The sequence below is a fragment of the Schistocerca gregaria genome, chromosome 6, assembly GCF_023897955.1.
Source record: "Schistocerca gregaria isolate iqSchGreg1 chromosome 6, iqSchGreg1.2, whole genome shotgun sequence".
In the NCBI taxonomy this organism is placed as follows: Eukaryota; Metazoa; Arthropoda; class Insecta; order Orthoptera; family Acrididae; genus Schistocerca; species Schistocerca gregaria.
Window position 1 is genome coordinate 272260679 of NC_064925.1, and position 15503 is coordinate 272276181.

Here is a 15503-nt window from a genome sequence, read left to right on the forward strand (position 1 = left end):
AGGTTTTGTGACCTGTGCATTTCCATAAACTTCCTCTCTTAGCTATTGCGTGGTATCATACTCCGCTATTTGCTGCCTCGCGTCACTTTCAAGTCATTCCACTTTCATGTTTTCCTGAATTTGTATGTCCTTCTTTAAATCTTCCTTGTCTAGAGGTAGGCATGCTATCCGTTCTTTATTTTTCTTTCTTCTTAACCACTGCCAGAAACTCCACTCCTCTCCATTATTTTTATTGTTGACCTTTTTATTGCCCATCTCGTTATCGCCCTTATGTATGTTGTGAAGTATGGTTTCGATTTGTGTTACTGTCTCTTCTCGTTCTACCCTTCACATTGGACCAGAATATTTTGGCTCTTTGTGCGTCTCAGTTTCTTTTCGACGGATGTTTCCGTTTATTACAAAGATGACAGATAATTTTATAATCCGTTTGATCAGTGGGCTCTGGTTTAACAGTTTTCTTCCTGAACAATGTTTCGTCTTCTTCGAATGTCAGCCTTAAATTTGCCGCATTTGTATTTACTCTTTAGTTTCCTGTTATGCTCGCCAGCAGTTTACACAGTGGTTCAGAAATCATATTCGGTTCTTTGAATTTGCCGCTACAGAAAAATTCTTTGAATTTGCCGCTATAGGAACATTTAGTACGTTGCACAGTCATTGTCTCGTTGGTTACATGATTTTTTCCTTATCACAAATGGAATGTACACTGGAGCTCCTTAATTTTTTACAATTCTCTTTTAGATGGTCGCACTGTCCACAGTGGCAGCATGTCGGTTTGTTTCCCTTACAGTACTTTGCAATTTGCACACATTCGTGGCAGTTACAGCATTTGGTGACTGCAACGTAGTTCTTCACAGTGGTTGATCAAAATCCATTGTATATTCTTTTCGGTGTAACCAAATGTGCTCTGACTTTCGGATTTCCCTCAAGCAGATGATTTATCGTAACTTCTCTGGTGGGCCTGTTTCGAACCTGGTTATAGTTTCTTCTAAGAACTGCTATATGTCGTTCCCTCGATGTTCTGTTCGTATAATGACTCAATTCACTTTCTGGGGACGTCAAACACTATGTGGTTCGACCTACGCTTCCTAGGTGGCACGCATACCATTTCTCTGTTCAGCTCCGAAATTTGTTTTGCATTCCTAATCTCCTCTTCTGTTTTATTTATGACTACAGTGTGTGCTGCCTTCAATTTCTAGATTATTTTCTTTCTTCGGATCAATTAGATCTGTCAGATGTGTCTGTATTTTCTTCGCACCTTTCTTGTCCTTAGAGTTAATGAATAGCGTGCTTCCTTGCGTGGCTTGTGTGGGCTCAATCGCTGATTTAGTGGCAGCCGTCTGAACGAGTGGAGCAGTGGCTTCCACAATAGCGGACGAACGGACCGTCTTGTGTTTGCCTAAGCGTGGCATTTTCTTTTTCTAATTGTTTTATACACCCAGTCACTTTTGCGTGTTATACTGCCTAATAAGTGTAAAATTTGTGGTTACGCGGAATTCCGCACCAGTATACAGTGTTATGTCCTCGAGGTCGTCTGACTCAACAATTGCAAACACAGATAATGACTTCGGCACTTGCATCTATCCCGAGTGACTACACAACCTACGCAAGACGAATTGGAAATTTTTAATGATAGAATTTAAAATACAACCAGTGCAGGGTATCTGCTACTGAATTAGTAGAGCTGAATTTGAATAACAGTTCTGTGTTCCCATTTGTCCTGGAGACTGGCAAAAATGAAGTTAAAGAAAAAGAAAGTAGCAGGACCTGATGAAATCCTGGAAGAAGTATTGCAACAGCTAGTGGACCAAATTGTGCAATATATAACAGTGTTATTAAACGAATGTCTTTTTTAGGGTCGGGTGCACAGAATTTGGAAAATCGCGAACAGCAGTATACTAAAAAAAATGGGGAAGACCCAAGAGAACTGAAATCTTCCAAGACGATTTGTTTGGTAAATTCTGCAGTCAAAGTAAAGGAGAGGGTTCGGTCTCGCCTTCTGAGGGACCACTGTAGTGCTGTTTCAGGAAAGGGAAATCTACCAAGGATGCGAGAAATCGTGCAGTGAATGTTGTGAACGCCTCGTCGACTAGTATGTTATAAGCATAATGATTGATATAGTTGTGGCTTTTGATAGTTTGTGGCGGCCTGCTCTTTTGAAAAGACTCAAGCAGGTGTCTCTATAACAGCTCACGAAATTACTGCACAAACATGCAGGTGCAATTAGAATGTCATGGAAAGAAAATTGTGAAAGACGTTGGAAAAGGCTGCCCACAGAGGTCTGTATGCTCCAGAGTTCTGAGATGTTGGGCTAGAGCCGTTACTAAACCAGCTTCCGAGTACAACAAACGCTAGAGGTTGTACAGCATACTTTTACGGTATACTGATTATAAAATCTGCTAACACAGGGACTAACTTGGAGGAAACTAGTAGGGTAGTTCTTGAAGGACTAAGTAACAGATGCGTAGAAAACAAACTCGTGATAGCACCTCACAAAGGAGTTTATATATTACTAAAAGGAACATTATCGAGAACGAGAAATTTCACAATCAGAATAATCGACCAAACTGTGAAACGAAAGACAGTATGTAGGTGCACTGGAATTAACATCGACGAAAAGCAAAACTTTCATGCATATGTAGAAGTTGTCTGTCAGAGAGGCATTACAATGCGAATTAAATAGCAAAAATCGCCAAGGAAGTTTTCAGCTCTCTCTAAATATAATAAGAATACATCACAATGCAATATTACTTGCCTTTATGGACCACGGGTCGAGTGTTTGGGCTCATGGAGCCTGTACGACGAGCACAGAAAAGTGTACCCCAGCACCCGACGGGCGCGTATAGAACAACACCAACTGAGGCGCTGCTGGCGATATTGGGATTGCTACCTCTACACGAAGCAGTAAGAAACAGAGTGTCCAATGTTGGCTCAAAAAGCGTGAATATGATAAGGTACAGGATACTGGGCACAGGGGCCGTTTGGAATAAGAATGCAAGCCCACATGGCTGGGCGACAACGAAGAAGAGACCATACGGTATGATAATGAGACGCGCCATGGCAGAACATCCACCTACATGTGAATAGCATAATTTTTAGTTATTACTAACACATTTGAAATTGTTTTAAAATATTATGTGCTATATTCATGCCTATTCATGTGCAACAGATTAAAAGAAAGCAGAAAAAAATGAATAAAAAATTAAATTGTCAGCTAGGAATTGTGCAAGCTGGTGGTGGCTCCATAAGACTGTTGGCTGTGCTATATGGAATATACTGGGTCCTCTGGCCTAATTGAATCGATCATTGAATGGCAATGGTTATGTTCGGCTACGTGGAGACCATTTGCAGCCATTTATAGACTCCGTTTTCCCAAGCAACGATGGTATTTTTATGGATGACAATGCGCCTTGCCACCGTGACAGTTGTTCGCGGCTAGTTTGAAGAACATTCTGGAATGATTTGACTAACCAGATTGCCCGACATGTGTCTCATCCAACATTTATGGGACATAATAGAGAGTCAAGTTCGTGCACATCCTGCACCGCCAACACTTCACAGTTATGGACGGCTGTAGAGGCAGCATGGCTCAATATGTCTGCATGTGACTTCCAAAGACTTGTTGAGCCAATGCCACATCAAGTTACTGCATTACGTCGGGCAAAAGGAGGTCCGACACGATATTAGGAGGTATACCATGACTTTTGTCACCCTAGTGGTGTAATGCAGCTACATCTCCTTACCGCTGTATCACTATTCATACTCCTGTTTTAGCCCTGCTTGACTCTTGCTACTCTATACATCTCATTCGTAGCGTCCAGCTCACCTCCTCACTACCCATTACTCTTCCTTCTGATCTGATCTGCTACTCAGCCTGGAACGTCATGCTCCCAGAGTTTCATTCTCTCACTTCCACACGTTATGCCGCCTATCCCCGACATCATCTGATCCTGAACACATGCTTTCATTGCTTCGGCTCTAATTGTATTTTTCAGAGGTGGATGGAAGAAGAAAGATATCTCTCCTTATACAAGGTCTATCACAATTAATGGCGTAAACGCATACTGTTCAAAGTACACGATACTAGAAGCAAAAAAAGTGTCAGTAAATATAGGGTCCAAAATGCAGACCGTAAGAGCTACGAGCAGTTTTTCATCTTCTGTTGAAGCTAATCTTTTCTTCTGCAAGCTCTTTAATCTCCATATTTTGAGAAGCAATAATATGAACCAAACAAGAAAAAAAAATTCATTAAACATGTGCTCTAAAATTCGTACCTTAACAGCTATGAGCAGTTGTTCATCTGCCGTACTTTGAAACACAGCTCTCCTAACGAACAAGTGCTCATAACTTAGAGCAAATGTTTACTGGAATTTTTTTCTTGTTTCGGTCCATATTATCAGTTCCCAAAATATGGAAAGCAAAGAGCTTGCATTACAAGAGATTCCCTTCATAGTGTCTAAGACGAAAAATTGCTCGTCGCTCTTAAGGTATGCATTTTGGACTATCTGTCACTTCTCACGCTGTGTACCCGTAATGCCCTTCTTTACAGGCTAATTACTCGATCGACTGGCGCCTGGGTATCGGCTATTTCATTGGTTTCATGGCGATACTACACCTAGCTTCCTCGTTACTATGCGGCAATACTTTCAAGACGTCCTTTACTCTCAGTTCCTATTGTCTCACATGGCTTAGCTTTTTCTTTGTTGATAGTCTTCATCATTCATCGGCCATTGCGTGGTCATCATCTCAAGAACGATTTTCGAGATGGAATGACTCTTGAACGACTAAAATGCACTTCTGTAAACAAAATTGCTGCCACATGGTCAACTGTTGAGAAAATATATGTCGCTTTGTAGGGCGAGTATTTAGAAAAAATTTAACACCAAGTCTAACGGTCGCAATTTGATTTTTTTGGATGGGGGGAGGATGGTATTGAAAAAAATTCCCCTACTGATCAGTCTGTAAGTCGAAGAAGCACTGATGGAACTAAAACAAAGCTTCAGGAGTGGGATCAGAATTCAAGGAGGGAAAACTTCAATGATGAGATTCGCTGATGAGGTTGCTATCCTCAAAAAAAAGGAGTAAGAATTACAGAGCATACTGAATGTAATGACAGTCTACTGAGCACATAAATAGAGTGGAGGCAAACCGAAGAACGACAAAACTAGAAAAGTTAAGATCAGTGATAAACGTGAAATAAAAACTGAGGACAGCAAAGTATATGAAATGGAGGAGTTTTGTAACCTTGGAAGCAAAATAACGTATGACAAACGAAGCCAGAAGCACATAAAATGCAGACTAGCGCCGGCATGGAGGCCATTCCTAGCTAAGAGAAGTCTACTAGTATCAAACATCGGCAGTAATTTGTGAAAGAAATTTTTGAGAATTGTGGAGCACAGAATTGTATGCATGGACTGTGGGAAAAACGGAAAAGAAATGTACTGAAGCGTTTGAGGTGTGGTGCTATATAAAGACGATACGGTAAGAAATGAGCAGATATTGCGCAGAAGCGCTGAGAAGAGAACATGTTGAATTCATGATAGGACATGCGTTAAGGCGTCAGAGAGTAACTACCTTGGCACTAAAGAGAACTGCAGAGGGTAAAACCTGCAGAGGAGGGCAGAGACTGGAATATGTTCAACAAACAACTGAGAATGTTGCCTGTAAGAGTTACTCTGAGATAAAGAGATTGGCACATGAGAGTGTCAAGGTGGGCTACATACACTCCTGGAAATTGAAATAAGAACACCGTGAATTCATTGTCCCAGGAAGGGGAAACTTTATTGACACATTCCTGGGGTCAGATACATCACATGATCACACTGACAGAACCACAGGCACATAGACACAGGCAACAGAGCATGCACAATGTCGGCACTAGTACAGTGTATATCCACCTTTCGCAGCAATGCAGGCTGCTATTCTCCCATGGAGACGATCGTAGAGATGCTGGATGTAGTCCTGTGGAACGGCTTGCCATGCCATTTCCACCTGGCGCCTCAGTTGGACCAGCGTTCGTGCTGGACATGCAGACCGCGTGAGACGACGCTTCATCCAGTTCCAAACATGCTCAATGGGGGACGAATCCGGAGATCTTGCTGGCCAGGGTAGTTGACTTACACCTTCCAGAGCACGTTGGGTGGCACGGGATACATGCGAACGTGCATTGTCCTGTTGGAACAGCAAGTTCCCCTGCCGGTCTAGGAATGGTAGAACGATGGGTTCGATGACGGTTTGGATGTACCGTGCACTATTCAGTGTCCCCACGACGATCACCAGAGTTGTACGGCCAGTGTAGGAGATCGCTCCCCACACCATGATGCCGGGTGTTGGCCCTGTGTGACTCGGTCGCATGCAGTCCTCATTGTGGCGCTCACCTGCATGCCGCCGAACACGCATACGACCATCATTGGCACCAAGGCAGAACCGACTCTCATCGCTGAAGACGACACGTCTCCATTCGTCCCTCCATTCAGGCCTGTCGCGACACCACTGGAGGCGGGCTGCAGGATGTTGTGGCGTGAGCGGAAGACGGCCTAACGGTGTGCGGGACCGTAGCCCAGCTTCATGGAGACGGTTGCGAATGGTCCTCGCCGATACCCCAGGAGCAACAGTGTCCCTAATTTGCTGGGAAGTGGCGGTGCGGTCCCCTACGGCACTGCGTAGAATCCTACGGTCTTGGCGTGCATCCGTGTGTCGCTGCGGTCCGGTCCCAGGTCGACGGGCACGTGCACCTTCCGCCGACCACTGGCGACAACATCGATGTACAGTGGAGACCTCACGCCCCACTTGTTGAGCAATTCGGCGGTACGTCCACCCGGCCTCCCGCATGCCCACTATACGCCCTCGCTCAAAGTCCGTCAACTGCACATACGGTTCACGTCCACGCTGTCGCGGCATGCTACCAGTGTTAAAGACTGCGATGGAGCTCCGTATGCCACGGCAAACTGGCTGACAGTGACGGCGGCGGTGCACAAATGCTGCGCAGCTAGCGCCATTCGACGGCCAACAGCGCGGTTCCTGGTGTGTCCGCTGTGCCGTGCGTGTGATCATTGCTTGTACAGCCCTCTGGCAGTGTCCGGAGCAAGTATGGTGGGTCTGACACACCGGTGTCAATGTGTTCTTTTTTCCATTTCCAGGAGTGTATAATCAATAAGAAGAATTATCATAAATATTAAAAGTTTTTTCCATCCATGGTATGATCAGACAATCTAACAGGGAAATTCATAAATCATACGAGGCTCGTTTCAAAACTTCTACACACTGTTAGATAGAATTGAAGAAAATAATTTATTTTACAGAATACATTTAGAGGCCTTCAGCATAATTTCCACTCTTGGTTAGGACAGCTTCCCAACGTTTCGGCAACTTCTGTGCTCCGGGTAGGACACATTCATTGTCGAGCTGATGATTACTCGGGTCAGCTCACTGGAAGCTTCATAAAATGTACCGAAACGTTTGCCAATGAATTGTTTCTTCAATTTGGAAAACAAATCTGGTGGGATCATATCAGGACTGCATGGTGAATGGGGAAGTATTTCCCATCCCTATTTGTAGAGCATTTCTCTTAGAGGTAGGACAATATGCGGTCTTGTATTATCGTGCAAAATGGGGACTCGAGCTGCAGGCATGACAGCCTTTCTTTGACGTATTTTCCGGTGCTAAATATTGCGCAAAACAGCTTCTAATACACGCCTGTTAAAGACGTCCTCTGGGCCTCTGTCTGCAGCTATGACCCCATTCATGTCATAAACAAAGATCACCATCAGTTTCACCTTTGATTGTTGGCGGCAGAATATTTCGGGCATGGAGAGACGGAACTTTCAGATTGTGACGACTGAGCCTTCAGCTTTGGCTCAAAATCTCGTATCAGCTTTTCGTCAAGTGCAACAATCCTTTGCAGAAACTGTTCTCCTTTTGTTCAGTAATACTGAAGGCTTCTGGGATTCTTCAGCGACCTGCTTTTTACACTTCACTTAGATCAAGCGGAACCCGTCTCGCAGCAACGTTTCTCACTTTTGAATTGTAAGACGGCTAGATTTCGCCTCTTTACATAATCAGTTAAAGTAATTGATTCATTAGATAGATTAAAATCTTCATTTCATTTGTGATCGAAGATTGGGGGGGGGGGGGGTAGGGGTTATCAGAGTATTAATTGTACAGGTTGATACTGGCCAGCTTCATACTAACAATTGTAATATTGCATGCTTTAGAAAAGTAATTTTTGAGCTAGCTAGAACCGCAAGAGGAGCTGTGGAAGCGACGGACTTTGGGCAGGGTGGGGGCAATCTTGGAGCTTTTGCTCAGTGCCGAAGGGCATAATTTTACAGCCCGCTGCAAAGTCGTCCTATGGAGCAGCCCAGCAAGCTTCGCCTCCCATTATCAGCAGCACATGAGACAGTTAAAAGGGGATAAAAATATAGCCTCCTAATCAGAATCATCTGTAGTTTTTTCAGTTCTATTGGAATGTGACTTTTGTCGCATGCAGGCAATGGTAGTCGTTGTTGTTGTTGTTGTCATCAGTCCTGAGACTGGTTTGATGCAGCTCTCCATGCTACTCTATCCTGTGCAAGCTGCTTCATCTCCCAGTACCTACTGCAACCTACATCCTTCTGAATCTGCTTAGTGTACTCATCTCTCGGTCTCCCTCTACGATTTTTACCCTCCACGCTGCCCTCCAATGCTAAATTTGTGATCCCTTGATGCCTCAAAACATGTCCTACCAACCGATCCCTTCTTCTAGTCAAGTTGTGCCACAAACTTCTCTTCTCCCCAATCCTATTCAATACCTCCTCATTAGTTACGTGATCTATCCACCTTATCTTCAGTATTCTTCTGTAGCACCACATTTCGAAAGCTTCTATTCTCTTCTTGTCCAAACTAGTTATCGTCCATGTTTCACTTCCATACATGGCTACACTCCAAACAAATACTTTCAGAAACGACTTCCTGATACATAAATCTATATTCGATGTTAACAAATTTCTCTTCTTCAGAAACGCTTTCCTTGCCATTGCCAGTCTACATTTTATATCCTCTCTACATTATAGCCTCTATGAAACTTGCTTTTCCTGTATGTGTAGTGTATCCCGGATACCATGGCAGCAGCTGGTCCAGCAAAAGCACTGGTAGTCAACACTAAAAAATTCTTCCCATACATAATGCATAGCGCTTTCCCATCACCATACACGGGAGGCCTTGTGATTGGCTAAGTTCTTGAAGAGGACTTCGATTTAAATTGTTCTAGAAGCTTCTAGAACATTGTGTGCGAACAGCTCGGGGGTTGGTCGGCTGTCTCGTGTCTAGAAAGAGTGGCTAAGTTGAGAGTCCACATTAGTGAACTGAGGTTTGCAAATATCAAAGTGGGAGGTGTCAGTGACTCTCTGGTGGGTGTCCAGCTGACATGCATCTCTGGAGAGTGTATAATTTGTTTGAGACACTGTTTGGCAAAGTGTCCAGCTATCACTCTCAAACTTATTCTGAGAAGAGTCTGATTGTGCCCCTAGAAGAAGAGTCATTTCGTTTCTCTGTGATCACAGGGGAAAATCGTAACTTTTCCACGGAGTTTCTGGTTTTCTAAATTGTTCACTTATGACTGCACACTTGAGTGAAGTGTCTGCACCTGGCAAGAGTGCAAGCAGATTGTCTTGACTTCTGTAGTTGAGTAGAAATTTGTGGACACAACCACACGTCCTTTTCGTAGTTGAAATCACTTCTGTACATCATACTTCACTTCCACAATAACCACAGCCTTCTGCAGATCAACGTGGTAGATATGAGTCACAGCTTAAAAAATAGGCAACTCTAATGATAAATGTGTTCTGTTCAACTAGGTTGATCACTGAGCTCTCTATTGTCAGCGTCAGAGAGAGTGGAGATTTTTACTAACAAAGAGGCTACACAGTATCAAGCATTTAAGTGTTCCTATTGCGAAAATGATAGGGGACGTGAATTTTGTGTAGAAGATGGATGTTGTGCGCATCTTAAGTCTAGTATAACCAGTAGAATTAATTGAGTGTTGTGACTGTACAGATTCTATTTTTCAATTTTCTTGATTTTTCGTAATAAATGTCTTCATAGGATTCTACTATTCTAATTTAAGTAGGATTCGTCTTTACCCCACTGAACATGAATAGGTTATTTTAGAAAATTAATCAGTCAGTTCAATTAAATAGTTTTTGTCTGACATCTGAGGGCATTCAACAGTAGCAGGGCTTGCCAGATAGCTACATATTATAATCACAACCCTTCCCAGTTATAATTCTGTAAACAGAAGCGATAGACATTATAGCCTCTATGAAACTTGCTTTTCCTGTATGTGTAGTGTATCCCGGATACCATGGCAGCAGCTGGTCCAGCAAAAGCATCGGTGGCGGCGGTAGAGGCGGCAAGCGACCTGGGCTACCTAACGCGGCCTCTCCACTGGGCGGCCATCATGCGACACCCGCGCAGCGTCGCCGGCTCCGTTCTACTCTTCCGGCTGCGTACCCTCTTCTTTGCGACCGTCTGCTTTACATTCTTATGCTCTCAGCTCACCGTGATGTGCCGTCAGGGCACCACGGACCTGGATGTCTTCACGCTGACGCTCAGTGTGGCTGATACCACCGCCATCTGGCTCGTCCGCCTGCTGCACATCGCTATGTGTGAGCGCGACTTCCACAGGCTTGCTCTTCAGGTCAGTATCGGAACGGAGTATGGCCAAATCCAGCCATTCTCACAAACATTGGATAAGGACATGTGTTTGGCAGAAATTATCATCCAGCAAACCATATTTACGTTTCTATTCGTTTCCATATATAACAACACTGCATGAAAAAAATGAACTTGCCACAGTGAACCCACTCATCATCACGCAGGCAGTTCAACGAGGCACCTGCAGTGTGTGGATGAGCATTATTCTGTTGAAAAATGCCAGCACTGTTCTGTTCCATGAGAGATGAAGTAGGATTGTTACTGAAATTCGCCAGCAGCCGTATAATTGAGACGTTATTTTATTTTCAAATGGTTCAAATGGTTCTGAGCGCTATGGGACTTAACATCTGAGGTCAGCAGCCCCCTAGACCTAGAACTATTTAAACCTAACTAATCTAAGGACATCACACGTATCCATGCCCGAGGCAGGATTCGAACCTGCGACTGTAGCGGTCACGCAGTTCACAACTGAAGCGCCTAGAACCGCTAGGCCACAGCGACCGGCTGTTGTTTTATTTTATTTTTGATTTTATTAACAGTTTCGGCATTCCACTATGCCATCTTCAGTCCCCATATGCAGCTCTCAAAAATAAATGACATTGCCGTAAAGTACCATATATTCCATAGTCAAAATAAAATAAGGCGAATTTAATTGATAATTACTTGAAAAGCGGATGTCCCCTGTCCATGATGGATCAACAGAGAGGTAAACTAGTTGGGGCACTTTTACATCTGAATGCCCCAGAAATGTCATGTCAATATTGCATGATTCCGTCAGCTGGCATAATGGAGACTCACAATGGGGACACTTCAGACTTGTCAGGCGCTGACAACGCTGTCTCACATGAACGCGGTTTACAGTTATCACTCATGTGTTCATACTTCTTTTATACTCTACCAGGTGTATACTCCACGAGGCAACGCTAATACCTTCTAGTAGTTGTTTTATCTGTCATGTAGTATCGCACCTCTAATCATTTATATACCGACCGATGGTGTCTACCTGTAGGAAGTTACCTTGACGCGCCAACATGTCTTGTGGGTGCTTCCCTGCTTTATTAGGCAGTATGTATATAAAAAAAATCATCGTTTGTTTTACTGTCCCTGTTGCATGCTGTGCCTAAAAAGCTCAACTTTTTCAAACATTGCCAGTATGTGGCTTTTAGATTTATGTAGCTCTCCCAAATGCTCATCAATGATACCATCAGAGTGCTTACATGTTAAAATATGTTCACCAGAAGTTGTTTTCTTATTGTGCATTGAAGCGCGCTCTTTGATACGCATTTCAAACGTCTTGCCTTTTCGGTAAACAGACATTTCTATTTATCGTATAATAATTAAAGCCTACATACTCAGTTTGTTACTTTATTTTTGGGACTGAAGACGACCAACTTTGATCGAAACTAGTGATAGTACAAAAATAAATGTGCAATGAGACTTGAAAACAAACTATAAATTCTTAATAATGAACAGATACCGAGAATCTTGCTACTAATATCTAGCAATAGTTAACACATATGTTTCATATAAGCAACCGAGTACCGTATGTTGAATTATATCGGGGTGTGCTCCAAGGCAGCGCATATGGACGTATAATGTTCTCAACATACGTATCCGATTTAGCAGTCAGAATCAGAAGCATTATAAGATGGTACACTGACGATGCTGTTGTGTGCAGGAAAGGATCGTCATTGAACGAGAGTAAGGAATTGTAGAAAGGCTTGGACAACATTTTCACTTGGTGTAATGAATGACATTTCTCTTTAGATGTCAATAATGCCTGACAGTTTTCAACATTACGGGGTGAACATTTCGAGCAAGTCACACCATATGACGATTTGCGGCCATACTGACCAGTAATATGAAATGAGACTATCATGTAAAATCAGTATTACGCAAGGCCAATATAAGACATAGTTTTCTTGGATGCATTCTCGGAAAGTACAGTTCGTCTGTAAACGAAATCGCGCACGAGACGCTAGTGTGAATAATTCTAGGGTCTCGTTTCGGTACTCGGAATCCTTGTCACGTAGGCAGCATAACAGACATCGAACTCCGATCGCAACGGATCGGTATTGCGCAAGCGAAAGTGGAACAGAAATGGTCGTTGGTCTTAAATGGGACACCTTAGAAGAAAGAGTAACCTAAGGTTATGAACCCCTGTTGGGTAAACTGAGGAAACCTGTGCACGAAGAAGACCTATCGACCATTATGCAACCATTATATACCCTGCGTAGGAATCATGAGAATACTGTAAGAGAGATAAGGGCGCGTACAGTCAAGAGAAGTGCAGTAGTATCAAACAAAAGTCTTAATTTGAGGAAGAATTTTTTGAGAATGTACATTTGGGACACATAATTGTATGGTAGTGAGACATGGACTGTGGGAAAACCGGTACAAAAGAGAATCGAAGTATTTGATATGTGGTGCTACAGATGAATGTTGAAAATTAAGTGGGATGATAAGATGAGGAGTGAGAAGATTCTCCACAGTATTTTGAAAACAGTGAGAAGAAGTAGGGGCAGCATGAAAGGACAACCTCTAGGGGCAGGATGATAGGACAACCGCTCTTGGGTAAAGACTGTAGAGGAAGAGAGACATTTGAATATCCAGAAAATAATTGAGGATGAAAGTTACAAATGCTACTCTGAGATGAAAAGGTTGACACAGGAGATAAATTCTTGGCAGGCAACATCAAACCATTCAGAAGACTGATGACTAAAAAAATAAAAGTAAGAAAGGTAAACACATAATGCAGTCTTTTTTCCTCGGCCAGACGTATAGGAAATATTGGTACGAAGTACCCTCCGCCACAGTGGCTTGTGAAGTATGTACATAGTCCATATATGCTATATGTCAGAAGTGTGCACAAACCTTACATTAATTGGCTGCAAACGGAAGGATTTGAGGCTAACGGCCTCGCCGCAGTAGTAGCATCGGTTCTCATCACATCAGCGAATTGTTGGGCTGGGTTAACACATGGATTGGTGACCATCCGGTCTGCCAAGCGCTGTTGGCAAGCGGGCTACACTCAGCCCCTGAGAGGCAAACTGAGGAGCTACTTGATTGAGAAGTCAAGTAGCTGTCGCAAACTGACATAGGGCTGGGACAGTGATGTCCTGACCAAATGCCCCTCCGTATGTGCATCCAGTGACGTCTGTGGTCTGAGGATGACACGGCGTCCGGTCTGTACCTCTTAGGCCTTCATGGCCTGTTCTGGCGGAGTTTCGTTTCTTAAACGGATGGAAATGATTCGAATAGAAGCTTGTAGTTTACATTAATCTTATTTAATCAATAATGAAACATTTATTTTTCATTTTAAAACTACCGCTAATGAACACCATTTCGTTACACAATAATAAATAAAAAGTTACTTTTGTGAAGTGCCTTTTAGCTTGTTCAGTTTTGCTGTGTCCTATTTGTAATCCAGCTGATAACTGCTAAGTGTAGTTCACACAAGTTCATTTAAACGTTCATCAGTTACTTCAGATCCTTACCTTGAGTGTTGAGTACTGTGATTCATACACATCGAGATCTGTCTCACGGTATGCCCTTTTGATATTGCGCATGTTTCTTTCTGGAGCCTTCTTTCATACTTCAGTAGTTGAACAACCATTCCATTACGGTGCTTTTAGTCTTTCGTCCTGTCGAAGGTCCACTATTTCAAATCTACAGCTGCTGAATCCTTTATAACTGAAACGTGACAGCCACCCGCCAATATCAACAGGAAATCCATTTTCCACCAATTAAAATAACAGATTAGAACTGACGATGTGTTCTGATATTTAAGCGCAGATATTTGGCCATTAGAGAGACTTCTTGAATATAACAATGTTCAAAACATTTTAACGCTAAATGTTCTTTGCGAAGAATACTATCGCCAGGTAAGAAATCATGATTTGTGTATCGGCATTTAAAAGTCCCACAATTTTTTTTTCATAGACGGAGCACAATGGGCAGCATTCCCGACAAGCAGCGAATTTTGTTACTGAAACATCTTCCACGGCTTAATGAATGTCAGAACCATGGGAAGTACCCTTCTATACTATCAGAGCCGAGAGCTTTTATGCCAGGTCATTTAATAAATATATTACAAATATAGCAAGTTGCGGCTGATATTTGATACCTGTTGAATCGTGGAAATCAGAGACTCAGTTTTGAATTCTGGATTTTATTTTATTTACTTTCTGTTTATTTTTTGAAAATAATTTATAAATGCAACTCGACTCACCATTCTACGTCAGTCAGAGGCCATTTGGCAGAAAGTTTTTTGGAGTTTCTTATTAACAAGGATCAGAATCTAAAACAGAAACAACTTGTGCAGTATTCCTCTTTATGAACTACTACTTTCTGTAACGTACTCAGTGTAATTAAACGGAAACGGTACTTGTGGCACAACGTCTTATAAGTGACGGATCGTTTGGTAGGACTCATTTCCAGGCATAGAGAAATCGTCCATTTGATAACGGAAGAAAGCTTTGGAGGAAAAACTGTAGAGGGATATCAAGACTTGAATACAGTAACCCGTTATGTAGGGTACAGTGCGCTTATGTAGAGGTGAAGAGACCCGCATAGGATTTACTGGTGTGGAGAACTACCTGAAATCAGAAGAACAACTGGATAACGTTTCTCTTTTTTTTCTCAGTGCTAAAAGTCTGTTGTGAAAAATCTGTTTAACTTCTAAAAGTTTATATTAATCTGAAACTGAAATTTTTACTTCAGTGATGTCAACTGGGAACCAACAGGAATGACTTAGTGGAAGCACTCTGATTAATGTCATGATACATTCCAGACTCTGACCTGACCTGACCTGG

General features: G+C 42.7%; 1 protein-coding gene across 1 annotated transcript in view; it reads left to right on the forward strand.

The window, feature by feature from the left end:
• LOC126278845 (odorant receptor Or2-like) overlaps positions 1–15503 on the forward strand; it is a 146533-nt gene that overhangs the window by 76887 nt on the left and 54143 nt on the right. The window contains exon 3 of the mRNA XM_049979121.1: positions 10322–10672. Coding sequence (XP_049835078.1) covers positions 10322–10672 — 351 coding nt within the window. The remainder of the gene's footprint in view (positions 1–10321; positions 10673–15503) is intronic.